Source organism: Ornithorhynchus anatinus, chromosome 9 (assembly GCF_004115215.2).
Source record: "Ornithorhynchus anatinus isolate Pmale09 chromosome 9, mOrnAna1.pri.v4, whole genome shotgun sequence".
Taxonomy (NCBI): Eukaryota; Metazoa; Chordata; class Mammalia; order Monotremata; family Ornithorhynchidae; genus Ornithorhynchus; species Ornithorhynchus anatinus.
The window spans coordinates 43,193,765-43,208,705 of NC_041736.1; the positions used below are offsets into that span (position 1 = coordinate 43,193,765).

At 39.8% G+C, this 14,941-nt stretch overlaps 1 protein-coding gene across 3 annotated transcripts in view; it reads left to right on the forward strand.

Moving 5' to 3' along the window:
* The window catches only part of KIF16B (kinesin family member 16B), a 212,348-nt gene that overhangs the window by 141,148 nt on the left and 56,259 nt on the right, over positions 1-14,941 (forward strand). For all 3 annotated transcript variants that reach the window (XM_029072600.2, XM_029072601.2, XM_029072602.2), the window contains one exon: positions 5,863-5,985. In XM_029072600.2, coding sequence (XP_028928433.1) covers positions 5,863-5,985 — 123 coding nt within the window. The remainder of the gene's footprint in view (positions 1-5,862; positions 5,986-14,941) is intronic.

Below are 14,941 nucleotides of genomic sequence, written 5' to 3' on the forward strand. Positions count from 1 at the left end.
GTTTGTCCTGTCCTTCCTTTGCCTCCTGCCATCAGAGATCATTGATTCAGATGATAAGGAGGCGATCTTCGTCCAGCCCTCTGAAAATATGCCTGGCTTGGTTGGTCCTAGAAAACAGTCCAACACTGCACTCTCACAAATTATTTCAGGTGCCCGGTTGGTTCAGGCTTTCTTCTAAAGGGATTTCAGTTCTTTCCTCGGGTTGTGAGATTAGGGATAATTTCTTCCACTGCTGTTGATCAGTGCTTAGTACCTTGTTCTCCACATAGTAGATCCTCAATAAATCTATTGATAATTATGTTTTCCTGCTAGAATGATGCTTCTGTTCTCATCTTTTCTTATAAGTTTAAAACCTATCAAGAAGTGTGGTGGGGAAGGGGTAATAGCTTATTTTTTAAACATATATTGGATTGTGTATGATTGAATGTTTGAATATTTTGGAAACATAAATATGAAAATGTAACCAGTTATAGGAGAAACAGGGATAACATCAATAACTGAAAAGCAGTTATTTGTTTATGGTTTTTAATGTTCTTCCTTACAATCTCTGACCAGACTATGTAACAGGCAGCAACATTGATTAGTTTGAAGTTAATCTCTTTTAATTTCACCCAGAGGATGTGTAAATAGACAGTAAAATGACCGTAAAATATGCAGTTTCAGGGAAGGGGAAACGAACAAAAGGCCCAGATGATGCATAAACTGTAGAGCCGATGCTGATATAGTTAATACTATCATACTTCATAGATATTTTTAAGCGTTTTTCTTCACGATACTCTTTTTTTTAAAAGAATAGCTTCTAAAGGTTTGCTTCTAATAGGTCTTAAATCAGTACTCTTTCCACTTAATATTTTCTAATCCATTTTAAAATGACATCCCTATCAGAAAGAAAATAACTCCTATTACAAGATGGCATTTCCCCTCTCTCCTATGCCCAGGCAATATTTTCCTCTAAATGTAGAGTTAAGAAATAAGTATCAAATATAGCAACCCCAAAGAGTGAAATTTTAAAGATGCCAATTTTGGTAAATATGATTTAGAAATATAATTTAGTTTTACCAGAGAGTTATTAATATTTAGCCAAATTTCATTTAGGCCTCATTATTTTGCATTGATGGAGTTAAGAGTCTGCAAAGTCATAAAAATCTTGTAGACTTCTTTTGTTCTCACTAATAAGATCGAGCCATATTGATGGTCCATGATGATTCTGTGGAGCCCCTCATGCACATAAAATGGAAGTACATTGCGACAATGCATTGCTACTGCCCCATAGACAGGATCTCTTGTCCCAGTATTTCTACCACCTCAACAAAATTAATGCTGCTCTTTATAGTTGTAAACTGTATTGCCATAAATCACGTGAAATGATTTATGATATTAAACTGGCTGTTGGGCCAATTATATAGAAATGCGATGAGGCCTGTTGTAGGGTGGGATTACGAACCTGTCTTTGAACTAGCCAGATGAATAATGGGGATCGGAAATGTCTTTAAATGCTACAAACATCATGAAAAGAGAATATTAAATTACGAAAGATCTATGCTGTATTAGCCTACAAAGATCTACTAGGCTTGTGAAACGAAATTTAAATAATTTATTTTAGAGTGATGTTTTTAAATCGCTGAAGATGCAACTTCTACTGAATATTGTTCAGGCGGCAACAAGATGACAGGACATTTTGGTGAACTTGTCTTCCAGGGTGAGTTCCTAGTGGATCTAGAGGTCAGCCAGATGCCAGCCAACTTCTTGTTGTTTAGTGAGGTTTCTGTCTAATCTGGGAGCCCTGTGGGAGGCTGGGGCTACCTCAAACTCTTCTCCCCTTGGTTGATGCCTAGTAGGACATTTGATGGTGGGGAGGATTCCCCCAGAGTGGTGCCTCTTCTTTTGAGCTCTTTGAATGGTGGGTGTGGAGGTCCTTCTAAAGCACTCCAGACTTTGACTGCTTCTCCATGTCTCTTCAGGACCATGTATGTTGCCACGGGGCATTGCGTTGTCAGGCCCTTATTAGGTTTTGAAAAGCTGAACAGAATGGAGTGTATTATGGGCAGCTCTTCAAAGTTTGTGTGGTAATCCTAGCTCTATTATTATCTGAGGTTAGCTGTGGTTCAGATAAAAAGCATCTAGATGATTGGCTCTCTACTATAATCCCGGTTTTGAAAGAATGCCAAGAATCCCAGGATTTGTGGGTTAAAGTTCTCCTCTGGGTAAGCAGTGGAAGTGACTTAGGTTAGCAAAATCATTGCAAACTTTGGGATTTGACCCATTATCAACTAAGCTCAAGGCATGCCCGTCGCCTCCACGTCAAAATAAATCTGTTAGTTCTACTGTAATAAACCCTCAGTACACTGAAGCAAACGAAATGAACCTTCAGACTGATGTTAGCATTCTAAACTAAAATGAGACAAGACATATCAGGCATATGTGGTCCTCTGACACTGATGGAAAGAAATTGGTATAATATCAATGCATGTTGAAAACACAATTGCCTTAGCAAAATTCAATTCAATAAATATGTATTGAATGGCTTCAAGATAAAAGACATTGTACTAGTTGCCCAAGCCAAAAAAACCAAACTGTCCTTGAGTTTTACATCTGCTACATGAAGAAATTTAAAGTTCTTGCATATTAAGCCTTCTCAGAAATCCCCTTAATTTGGTTTTTAACACGCAAGTTATTCATAGGTACAAAGAGTTTGGCTTCTGACATTTGAGAATTTAGCACTCTCCACAAAATGTATTTTTGCCAATAAGACAAGCTGCTCCACAGACCCAAACCTGGGGGCGGGGCAAAGTGTCCAATGTGTTAGGTTTGCTCTGTAAATTATTTTAAGGCAAATTGTAAGATAAGGGCTGATTCAAGGCCAAATACCTCACCCTCCTTAACTGGGCAGGCCAAGAAAACTGTATGGCTGTGACCCAGGCCCGGACAAAGAAGCATGACCAATCTCCAACCAAACCCAGTAAACACAGTTCAATCCAGTTAATCAGCTCTCACTTCCAGGTTGGAAGCTAGCCCAATGGACATAATAGTGAAGCTTCCTTTCCCAAATAGGAGCCAAGATATCCAATTCATGAAAAGAAAGAAGCTTAAAGAAGAAATGATTAGTGCCCATTTTCCTATTACATTAATCTTACAGTTTCAATTTCACTACCTAGATTTAGATTCTTATGGACTTGCGTTGAAAGTTTTGTTGACGGGGGCTTGCAGGAAGCCATAGCAGTCCTAGGACATATCTTATAAAGGATTTCTTTTGAAAGAAAAGTATGTTCCTGTATTACTGAATAAATCTGTCCTGGGGGGAGGCTCAACTGCATTAAAATTCTCTTACCAAAGAATGAAAGGAGAAAGTGGTCGGAAAATGTGACCATTGCTACCATGGTGGGAAAGGTGTTGAGAATTTTTCTCCTTCCCATGCCCTTCGGATTCAGGTTTTCAAAGATGTTACAAATCTGTCTCTTTCTCTCCCCTCCCCCTCTCCCTCCAGCCTGTCTCTTATCTGGATGGGAGACAGTTCAAGAGATTAAGCAGCCCATAGGTATGACCATGTCATCATAAAAGTTTACATTAATTCAAACATCTGCTACATAATTAGAATTTTCAGGGGAAAAATGCTTATTAAAAATGCTTATTACTCCCTTTAGGGTAGTACCATTCTGTGGCCTTTGCTGTGCTCATTAGTGATATCAGGATATTAATGCTGTTTCAGGAACATTTTTTTATTTGCCCCTTTTGAAGGAGACTGCCCTCAGGAGATAAGTACATTCTAATCTGGAATCTTTAAAATTAAGTCTGTTTTTTCACCCATTTCTAAAGGCTAAGAACCAAGCCGCAAAATCACATTAACCATGGAAAATGACATTTTTTGTGGATCTATTAAATTTGATTCTCCCAAATGTGTTATTTCATTAAAAGAGTTTTTAACATGTATACATGTCAATTAAGTGTGAAAAGTCAGAGATGTGAATTACTAATAATATCATAATCCACATGCTAATTGTTGTTAAAATTTGGTTTTCATGTTTAATAATCATTGCAAAATACAATTTCAGAATTCACTGAGGGACTCTTTGTAATCTGACAAAATATTACTATCCATTCCAGAGACACACTTGATTTCAGCCTGTAATGGCACTAAAGAGCCACAAAGGAAAAAGTAGCAGCCTATTCTAAAATGAATAGTGTTGAAGTAAATTTTCTTCAGCCTGGCAGAAATCTCAAGACACTCCTAAAAACTGTTTTCAAAATAAAAGTAAAATGATAATCCCTACTTGTAGGCATATTTGGCCTAAACCCAGCCCATAGTAATATTTAGAGTGTTTCATTGAATCTTGAAGTATGTGTGTTCGTGTCAATGAATTGTACTTTATTTCCTCAGCCACTAAGATTTCATGTTGCTTTAAACTCACTTGGCATGTGTGAGAGACTTGCATTTTCAAATCCGCTAGAACCTTCTTTGCCAAGTCATTTTGGACTCTTTCTTGTCTTTAAATTATTCACACCTTTTGTTTACGTGTACTTCCATCATAGCGATACTCAGTGGTTACCAAATGTTTGATTAATTGAGAATACATTTTGTTGTTGTCAAAGGATGATTGAGATTCACTTTTGTGATATTATTTACCGGTCCCAAATAAACTGTAAGATCTTGAGGAGAAACTGTCCTTCCTCTCAAGAAAGGTTATGACAAAGCAGAATAATAATTGAGGTATTTGCTAAACACTTGTGTCAAGCCCTTTACTAAGCACTGGGACATACAAGTTAGATTAGACTCCCTGTCCTACATGGGGCTCACAGATTAAGTAGGAGGAAGAGGAGGTATTTAATCCCCCTTGTCCAGATAAAGAAACTGAGGCACAGATAATTTAAGTGACTTGCCCAGAGTCGCCCATCACGCAAGTGGCAGAGCTGAGATGAGAACCCTGGTCCTCTGTTTCCCCAGTCCCATATTATTTCCACTTGTCCATGCTGCTTTTCTAACCTTCCTGCAAGCATCAAGGAGCCGTGCCTTGCTGAACAGGGCAGAATTAGAGGTGACTTCTCAACTCCACTTCTGCACCCCATCCAGCTTCAAGAGGTGTGGAGGGCTAACTTGGCCGCCGCTTATCTGGACCAAGGGCCATGGGGATGAACCTAATGGCTTCACCTCCTTGGGACAAACCCATGCAGACAGTAGCTACCCTTCATCGCCACAGAGTTGTCACCCTTCTTTCAGGTTTGTATTAGAAGAAGTAATAGCATTAATTAAGTGTCTGTTGTGTGCAAAGCTTGTAATGTTGGGAAAAACTACATGGGTGAGAATTACTCACAGTATCCGGCACTCCAGGGACTCACACAAACTATAAAGAAGGCATAGGGAATTATTTCAACAATGATTAAGGTGTCATGTGTGCCATTTTAATTTTAAACCTGCCGTGGCTCTCAAAATAGCAATTGTTTTTAGAATTGTCTCCACCTTTATGATATGACTAATGTTCTTTTATGAGAAAAGAAATTTGGTTGGTAGTAAAGAAATTTTTCAAGTACCTAGTTTGTACACATTCCTAAGAAGTAATGTCAAAATATACAAATCTGACTTTTTCTTACATGTTCTTATAAACTCACACTACTTCAAAGACTAAACAACATTTTTCAGTGTTCTCGCCCTATCTTTTCCACCTAGTATGCCTGTAAAAAATGATCTTTTGTTATAAAAAGGGCTTAGTATTTTTCTTTCAAAGGAGTCCATCATTTTGTAAATAACAATTTCTGGTTTATTCTCCTTTCTACTCTAAGCACATTTTCACCCTTCTGCCCAAGAAGGGTATTTTCAGTATAGTGATTGTGGTTTCTCTTTGTTCTCCCTATCTGATGTTTTGGTGATAGCGGATGGTTTCTCGCTCTTTGGGAGCAAATCCAGAGGACCTTAAAGACCCAATTAAAATTAGTATTCCACGCTATATTCTCTGCGGACAAGGAAAAGACGAACACTATGAATTTGAGATAAAGGTATGTACTTCTTATCTTTCTGAAAGAATAAAATCTTGATGTTATATACTCCATCATTTCTATGAGTTGGGATGATTTCCTCTGGTTATGTGTGTGAATGTTGGTATTTGTGCATGTTTGCCTTTCTTTCTCTAAATCCCAAATGTGACTAAATATGCTTTTTTACCTATTTTTTCCTCACCCCTTCATTTAAAAAATTACAAATAATGAACATTTCACTCTCTTCTACTGATGATGAATCTTAACCCTACTTTTAACAACGGATTCATGGGTGGCTTTTGTACGTTCATTGTCAAGGAACTGTGATTGTTTATATATTTCAAAGTTAGCATTGAGAATCCTGAATAGAAAGTACAACTATTATTAAAGCTCTTCACAAACTACTTCAGCCAATTTCCAAGTTTCTCCTTGGATTTCCCTTTCAACTCTGACCTCCCTTCCTTTTATGTTGATTCTCATTTTCCTTCCTTCCAAGTCGATGCTGATGTACCGTTTCTATCTTGCTCTGAATGCAATCAGCAATCCAGACGATGAACCATGACTCTCCATTGAATATCTTAGTACTATTTGTAGTACTAAGCATTAAGCAACTCACTACTTGGTAGAAGGCAAAGGAGAGTGTGTCGAAGACTACATCAAGATGTCAGGACACTGGGGCCAGCAATATTGGAATCTTGCCTGTCGCACTCTTCTCAGGGAATACTAACATACCCTGTAGTTTTCTCTTATCTCTCGCAGGTCAGTAAAAGTCATTTCAGAATATGGGGTTCTACAATATTGAATGTGCCCCATACAGAGATTGCCGTAAGAAATATCACTTGCTTAGAGACCCCAGTATTAATTTAAAATTTAATTCCAGATGCCTCTCAGAATTCATATGTGGAATGAATCATTACACTCAAGGCTTTCAAATTGCAGGGCTCAAACGAGTTCAGCTTTCTCTTTAAATTAATTTTCAGCATTGTACAAAGCAACAAAAGCTAGGGAAATATATAGTTAGGGCAAGCACAATCTTTCATTTTGTTTTCAAGTTAAGAAAAAAAAGCTAAAATCATTCTCAGTTTTAAATCCCATCTCTTGGCTGCTCTCTTTTACCATTTTAATAAGTAATAAGCCAAGTGAGATTTTATTATTTCCTGAAATTTGTCTATATGCTAAAAAGGAAGACAAGTCTTTCACAAAAGATTTTCATCAAGGAAATATTCTAAACCAAATGGACAGGAGCATTTCCCTTCAGTCAGGTATTATGTTTGGCAGTAATAGAAAAAAATGCATACCCACTCTACAAATTGCTCGCACAGCCCAGAATGACTTTTGGTCAAGGTTCTTTTGTAGAATAATTGAGCATGTTTACTGAAGAAAAGACTCTTCCTTTGTGCTCACTCAATAGTCCACACTGATTTTTATTTATTTTTACAGGTAATGCCGTACTGTTGTTTTTGCCATTTATTTCACTCAGCTACAATACTCGAATATTTACTACCATGCAATAATTGAGGCAGCATGGCTGAGGTGAAATAGGACAGGATTGGGAATCAGAAGATTTGGGTTGTCTTCCCAGTTCCGTCATTTGCTTGAAGTGTGTGACCTTAGGCAAGTCTCTTTAATTCCTGTGCCTCCTCATCTGGAAAATGGGGATACAGCACCTTTTCTTTCTCCTTCTTAGACTCTGAGCTCTGCGATGGATAGGTACGATATGTGATCATTTAATATTTTCACTAGCATTTAGCAACCTCCTTGGCACATAGTATGTGCTTAATATATACCATTATTGTAGTTGTAATTACCCTCACATGCCTTTTATTTGAAAAATTCTAGGGCAGTGCATATTTATTCCTCAACATCCATGAGGAGGGAGCAGGAGGTGCTAATATCCCCATTTGACAGGTAACAGAAATGAGAATTAGCGTAAGGGATAGATCATTTGAAACAAGAGCACAAGATCTTCTTTTTTTGACTCAGGATTAAAACATTGCACCATAAAAAAAAAAAAAGACATGGAATCCTTTATTTCAGCTACAGAACTATAAGAATGCAAGGATTAACACTTGTGATTGAGCCCTGCTTAAACCGTAGGGGTCTTAACTCTAATAGAGTTCAAAGATGCTAGATCCTGTTGAAGAATGAGGGACCTAGTAGATACTTTGGATATCCAGCCACCACCCTCCCTTATGTCAGCGCCCGTACACGCATGCATGCTGTCTCTCACGCGCACTCTCTCCTTCTCCCTCTCTCCCCCTCACCTATCCACTTCCTTTTCCTCCTTCACTCTAATTTATACACTTCTTTCCTATCAAATCTTGTTTTCGCTTTCCTGCTGCCAACTTCTTCTTGCGCACAAACTTTTCCTTTCTAGGAGCTTCATCCCACTTCAAATGCAAAAGACCACAACTCTTCCTGTCTTCAAAGCCATTCTAAATTCTCATCTCCGCCAAGAGCTCTTCTGTGATTCATCTCTCTGGTCTCCCAGGGTTATAGTCACCTCCAACTTCCCACCTCAGCCCTTCTGCAGCACCTAAACACTGGTTTCTCACCACCACCCACAGCACTTAGATTTACGGCTTTCATGACCTATTCCTGAAGCACTAACTCAAATGATTATCACCTTATCCTTTTTCTTGTATATTATTTTAATTTCTGTCTCACCCCCTCGATTAGATTTTTGAACTTCTTTAGTCCGGAGCTCTCCCAACTCTTAGAACTGTGCTCTACATGAAGTAGGCACTCAATAAATGTTATCAACTTGTTCCAGCACTCTCTTTTTAGCACTCTTGCAAGATAGCAGTGGAGTTGGTCCTCAGTATGAAGATGGTACTTTGGAGATTAAATTTTAATGCCAGAGTGACTACAGTGTTCTTTCACTTTTGAGACAGCTTGCAAAGCTTGCCTTTGTTTCCCCTTTCTTTAAGGTATTTGAATGGGGAGATGAATTTAACAGATAATGGAGAGTGTTGCTGCAATTGGGCACAACCCTCCAGGGTTCAAACAGCCTGTCCTGCCTGCAGGGCCCCATGCTTCAATCTAGGGGGTGGGTTCACCAGCAACACAGTGTTTTCACCCCAGAGCAAGGAAATAGCCTACAGCCAATGTGGAAAGGGGCAGGCTCTGAATTGGATCTCTTGCTCTTTTTTTGCTTTCTTTGTGGTATTTTGTTCATCACATTATTTGCCAGACACTGTACTAAACGTTGGCGTAGATACAAGGTAATCATGTTGGCAGAGGTCTGTGTCCTACACAGTCCTAATCCCCATTGTACAGATGAGGTAACTGAGGCCCAGAAAAATGAAGTGACTTGCCCAGGGTCACACAGCAGACAGGTGGTGTGTCGGGATTAGAACCTAGGTCCTTTTGACTCCCAGTCTGGGTTCTATCCACTAGGCTGTGTTGCTTCACTTCAGAGAGGAACATTGTGATTTGGTGTCTGAGTGTGAGGGAGGGGGTATGGAAGAGGTGGGAGGTGGGATCAGATATTAGGTATATTTATGGGGGGGGGGGTGGGGGTGTGTATGTATCTGTGGTGAGTAGGTGTCTGAGGGATGCTTGTGTCTATCTGCCTCTTTCTTTGCCTTTCATTCCCTTTGATCTCAATTTCTGCCTTTCTTCCTCCCCTGCATTTTTCTTTCCCCCCAGTCATGTAGCGCTCTTCCTGCTATATGGAGTAATGCATTAGAGTGCTAATCATTTAAGAAATAACATAATAGTTTGAAAGAGTAACCCTCTAACCATTCTATAACCATATAAGTATCTCATCAATAACCCTAATTTTGACAAGCCTGACTCACGGTGTATGTCATGTAAAAATACCGTTCCCCTTGTACATTAGGAAGTCTTCTCATGCCACTGCCTTCCTTCACAGTTCCTCTAAAGTCAGACTGTATGATGGTAGGGACCGTGGAAGAAATGTTTACTCCAGTCCTTTCAAAGGCAGAGCCCATTGGGACTTGTAGAATTGTTGTGCAGGCATAAAGTGCATTAGGTAAATTTCCATTTGCTATTCTTTCTCTAGATTTCAGGGTAAAGCCTGGTCAGTCGCTATCAGTCAAGCACATTTATTGATCGAACCCTTAACTATGGGCAGAGCACTGTATTAAGCACTTGGGAGAATGCAGTGAAGTTAGTAAATATGATCCCTGTCTTCAAGGAATTATAGTCTAGAAGAGGAGATTGATACAAAAATAAACACCAGGTGGGAGGAAGCTATAGACTAGAAAGATTTGTACCTAAGTGCAACAGAGTGGTGTGAGTACCCAGTGCTCAGGTGAAGCAGAAGTGCTGAAACAGTGGGGGGTTGATTTTGAAAGAGAAATGAAAGGTTAATCAGGGAAGGCTTTCTGGAGATATGATTTCAGAGGACCTCAGGGATGAGGAGAGCAGTGCTCCATTGGATGTGAAGTGGGAGGGTGTTCCAAACAGGAAGGAGGACATAAGCATGAGGTTCATGGCTGGAGAGAATAGGAGAGGCACAGTCTGGTGACTTGAGAGGAACAAAGTGTATGAATTGAGGTGAAATGGGAGAAAAAGATAGTTGGAAGGAGGGAAATGATTGAGTGCCCTGAAGCCAGTGGTTTCTGCTTGATGCTGAGTGGAATTGGCAGCCTTTGGGGGGTTTCAGGGGAGTGGGGAGATGTGCCCAGAAAGGGGTTTTTGGACAGTGATCTGGGCACCCGAGTGAAGTTTGGAGCGATTGTCGGGGGCGTCTGCAGGGAGGTTGATGGAGTACTCGTTGGGAAATGACAAGTGCCTCGACCGGCACAGTGTGGTGGTAGCTTGATTGGAAAGGAAGAGGCAGCTTCTGGTGATGATGTGCAGGAAGAACCTATAGGACCTAGAGGATTTGATGACAGATGGAGTATGAAGTGGAAAGAGAGGAAGGGGTTGAGGATAATGCATAGAGTCTGAGGGGTGTGTAGGATGACAACTGTGACGGGAAGGTAAAGTGGAGGAGTAGATTTGTGAGTTCAGTTTTGGACATGTTGAGCTGAGATTCTGGCCAGACATCCACATAGTGATGTTCTGGGAGCAAGAGATAATAATAATTGTGGTATTTGTTGAGTCCTTGTAAGTGCTTAGTACAGTGGAAAGAGCCCGGGCTTGGGAGTCAGAGGACAAGTCTTCTAATTCTGGCTCTCCCACTTGTCAGCTGTGTGATTTTGGGCAAATCACTTAACTTCTCTGTGTCTCGGTTACGTCATCGGTAATATGGGGATTAAGACTGTGAGCCCCAAGTGGGACAAATTGATAACCTTGTATCTATCCCAGTGCTTAGAACAGTGTGTTGCACATAGTAAGTGCTTAACAAATACCATTATTATCATTATCTGCTGTGTGACATTGGGCAAGCCTCTGAACTTCTCTGGGCCTCAGTTACCTCATCTGTAAAATGGGGATTAAGACTGTGAGCCCCATGTGGGACAACCTGATTACCTTGTATCTACCCCAGTGCTTGAAACAGTGCTTGGCACATAGTAAGCACTTAACAAATATCCTAATTATTATTGTGTGCCCATCACTGTACCAAGTGCTGCTGAGTCCCTGTCCCATATGGGGCTCACAGTTTTAATCCCCATTTTACAGATGAGGTAACCTAGGCACAGAGAAGTGAAGTGACTTGCCCAAGATCACACAGCAGACAAGTGGTGGAGCGGGATTAGAACCCATGACCTTCTGACTCCCAGACCTGTGCTTTGTCCATTAAACCATACTGCTCCTCCTGTGTGAGGTTGCAGAGAAGGATGGAGACCGGAGCTGGAGAGGTAGATATGGGAGTCATCCACAGAGACGTTATAGTTGAAACCTTGAGACTTGATGGGATCTCAAAGGAGTGAATGCCGATTGGGAGGTACGGGGATTTTCCAAGTGGTGGGTTTCTGTGTGGATCTGATTCCCTCAGAAGCATTAAAAAAAAATACTGGAATTTTTTTTTTTCCTGGTGAAACAAGTGATTGAGCAAAAATATTTGAATGGCAGAAAGACATGCTAGACATTGGGAAGAGGAAATCTACATTCATCATTCTTCAGTTTTTGACTTGAAGAAATGTGCTTTATTGTGAAATAAATTTCTCTTTACTCAGTAGAGTTGAACTAGGAGCCATTACTGTTTATTAACTAGGATATGCATGCATACATCTTTTGGAAATGCTTATTACCAACTCGATAGAATATAAATGTTCAGAAGAACTTGTGAGTTGGCATACAGTTTTGTATTTATTATTATCTTGATGGATCGCCAGACTATTAATGCACATGTATTAACATAGTTTTGATAAATAGAATTTTGTGAGCGATAGTCCATCTATATTCAAATATTCCATTTATATATGATTTTTAAAATAAGCAGGAAGGAAGATAAGCAGTACTATGTTTCAAAGAACACCCATTCTACTTTTTTAAACAAAATATTTTTCTAACTGCATTTGTATATTTTAGACTTTCATGACTTTAGTAGAAAATGTCCAGAGCAGACCAAAACTTAGTAGGTTCCAAGCTGCCCAGCTCCAGCTATTTTCCCTAAATAAATATGAAAAATGAATTTCCTGATTTAGAGGTAGTTAGTGGAAAGTGCAGTGGACTAAGTAATCAGAAGCCTGGATCGATCACCAATTGAGCAAAGTGCTGAATTTCCCTGTGCCTTATTTTCTCTGTTTATAAAATGGGGGTATTAGTATCTACTTCCTGGCTGGCTTTCAGCATGCTTTTTTTTTTGAGTAGCCATGGAGTGCATAATACAGAATAATAATAATAATAATAATAAAATGATAGTGATTTTTGTTAAGCATTTACTGAGAGCCAAGGACTGTACTAAGTGCTGGGGTACAGACAAGATAATCAGGTCCCAAGCATGGCTCACAATCTAAGTAGGAGGGAGAAGAGGTATTGAATCCCCTTTTTGCATATGAGGGAACTGAGGCATAGAAAAGTTAAGTGGCTCGGTCAAGGTCACACAACAAGCAGTCGGAAGAGCCGAGATTAAAATCCAGGTCCTCTAGCTCCCAGGCCCGTGCTCTTTCCCATAGGCCATGCTATGGGAGTTGACAGCATAATAGGAGAGATGAGACACATGTGCAGTCAATGAAAAAAAAAGCAGCACAACTGCAATAAACTAATACAACAGCCCTGCAGAATATGATCTGGTTGTGACCACAGGGTAGAAGGGCCTGTCACATGCATTGCTTTTTCTCAATCACACCTGCCCACAAAATAAAATTCATTCTCAGTAGTGTCATCTTCAAACCTAGATCAGATCTTGAGTAGACCACACGGAATCAATTTTTAAATTCATCTCCCGTTCAAGGGGTGAGACTGTTTTCTTGTGTGTGTCTTCAAGGTTGAAGTACTTTCTATGAGCACTGTGTCAAGTACAAGGATAGGTTCAGATGAACAGTTCAGACCCAGTCTCTGTTCACAAAGAGTTCACTTTTACTTGAGGGAGGTTAGACACAGATAAATAGGAAGTAGATATATGCAGTGGAAATTCTTAAAAACCCGGAATTCAGAAATTAAGGCCATTGTATATGAAACGAGACTGTAGAGAGGAGATGCTGTGGAGCATCACTTTTCCAGCCCACCGGTAAGAATGACTTGGCATCCTGCCGGAGGCTCTGTTCCTCCTGAAGAAGGCAGGGCTGGTCTTCCACGGTGGTGGTCTGGAGTTGGAAGCTGCTCTGGGTGGATACTGAGGCTCGGGGAAGGGGGAGAGATTTGGGACATGTAGAACCTGCTGCCAGAGACTCCTAGAAAGGGACAGGTTCTCCTCTCTGCCCTTCCTCACCCGCTATCTCATCCCTTGGCTTCTGATGACCCATTTCCTCCATCTTTTTCCACCAGCTTTATCGACTCCCCCCTTCCTTCTTTTCTCCTCTACTGCTTAGATCTCCAATAACCCTAACCCTAATCCCCAACTCCTTGCCTTTGGGAAAAAAAAAAAAACACACCTCCACCATCCAATCTTTTCACCCTCTTAACGCCCCTTCCACCTCTGATCAGTGCCTGAACCTGTTGGCTTTGCCTTATCTGCTGTGCCCCTCCTTTCCCCTTGGTCTTATTTCTTTTCCCTTTCCCCGTGGGCTGACTTGTTGGGAGCTTTCACACCATAAAATAGGGAATTTGTATACTATACAAGGAAAAATGAACTTTGAATTTGTCTAGAAGAGAGAAATTAAATGAAGTCTGGGGTTCATTTTTCCTAAACTTTTCATTTCAACATCTTCGGTGCGTTTTATAATCTGGAACATGCTGTGGTCTAAAAATTATCCCTAAGTTCAGTGCAAACAAAAATTTTGCTTATAACATTATGGTAAACAATGAAAATAGTTATTTATTTTATCCTAGAAATAGTTTAATTTGTGTTTTTTCAGAGAAACAGAATTCATAGAGTGTCTCCTTGATCATCTAGTCCAACATTTAAGTACTGCATATTTGTTCTTAAACACTGTAGCTTTTTTAAAAAATAAAATTTGTAAAGAGCAATCAGATGTGCATCGTTTTCTAAAGAAATATGAACCTTCTGGTGGAAGTATTTATGATATTTAAGTAGCAGTTGATCATTTTTGAAACATGAAAAACTGATTTTTTATCAAAAAAACAATTCCACCAAGGGAAGTGGTTGGTGAATTCACAGTAATAGTGCCCTATTTTGTCTTAATGGCTGTCCTTAGGACATTTCTTCTGGTGGAAACTGCAAAATAGCTATTATCTCCACTCTTTATTTAGTTTTCAAACAACAGTTTTTGATCAATTTGCCTGAATCTGTTGATTTGTTGTTACAGTTCTGTTCTATATCTTCTTCAGCAGAATTCAAAGGCCACAGTGCTGCTAAGCATTGTATGTTATGAGTTAGAGGTGTGCTAGCTCAGCACTGCATATGGCTAAGGGACTGTTTTGTGATTGTACCTTATACATTTGGATCCTCTCGACTCTCCTGATGTCTTCAAATTCTCCATTTTATTCTCCCCAACTC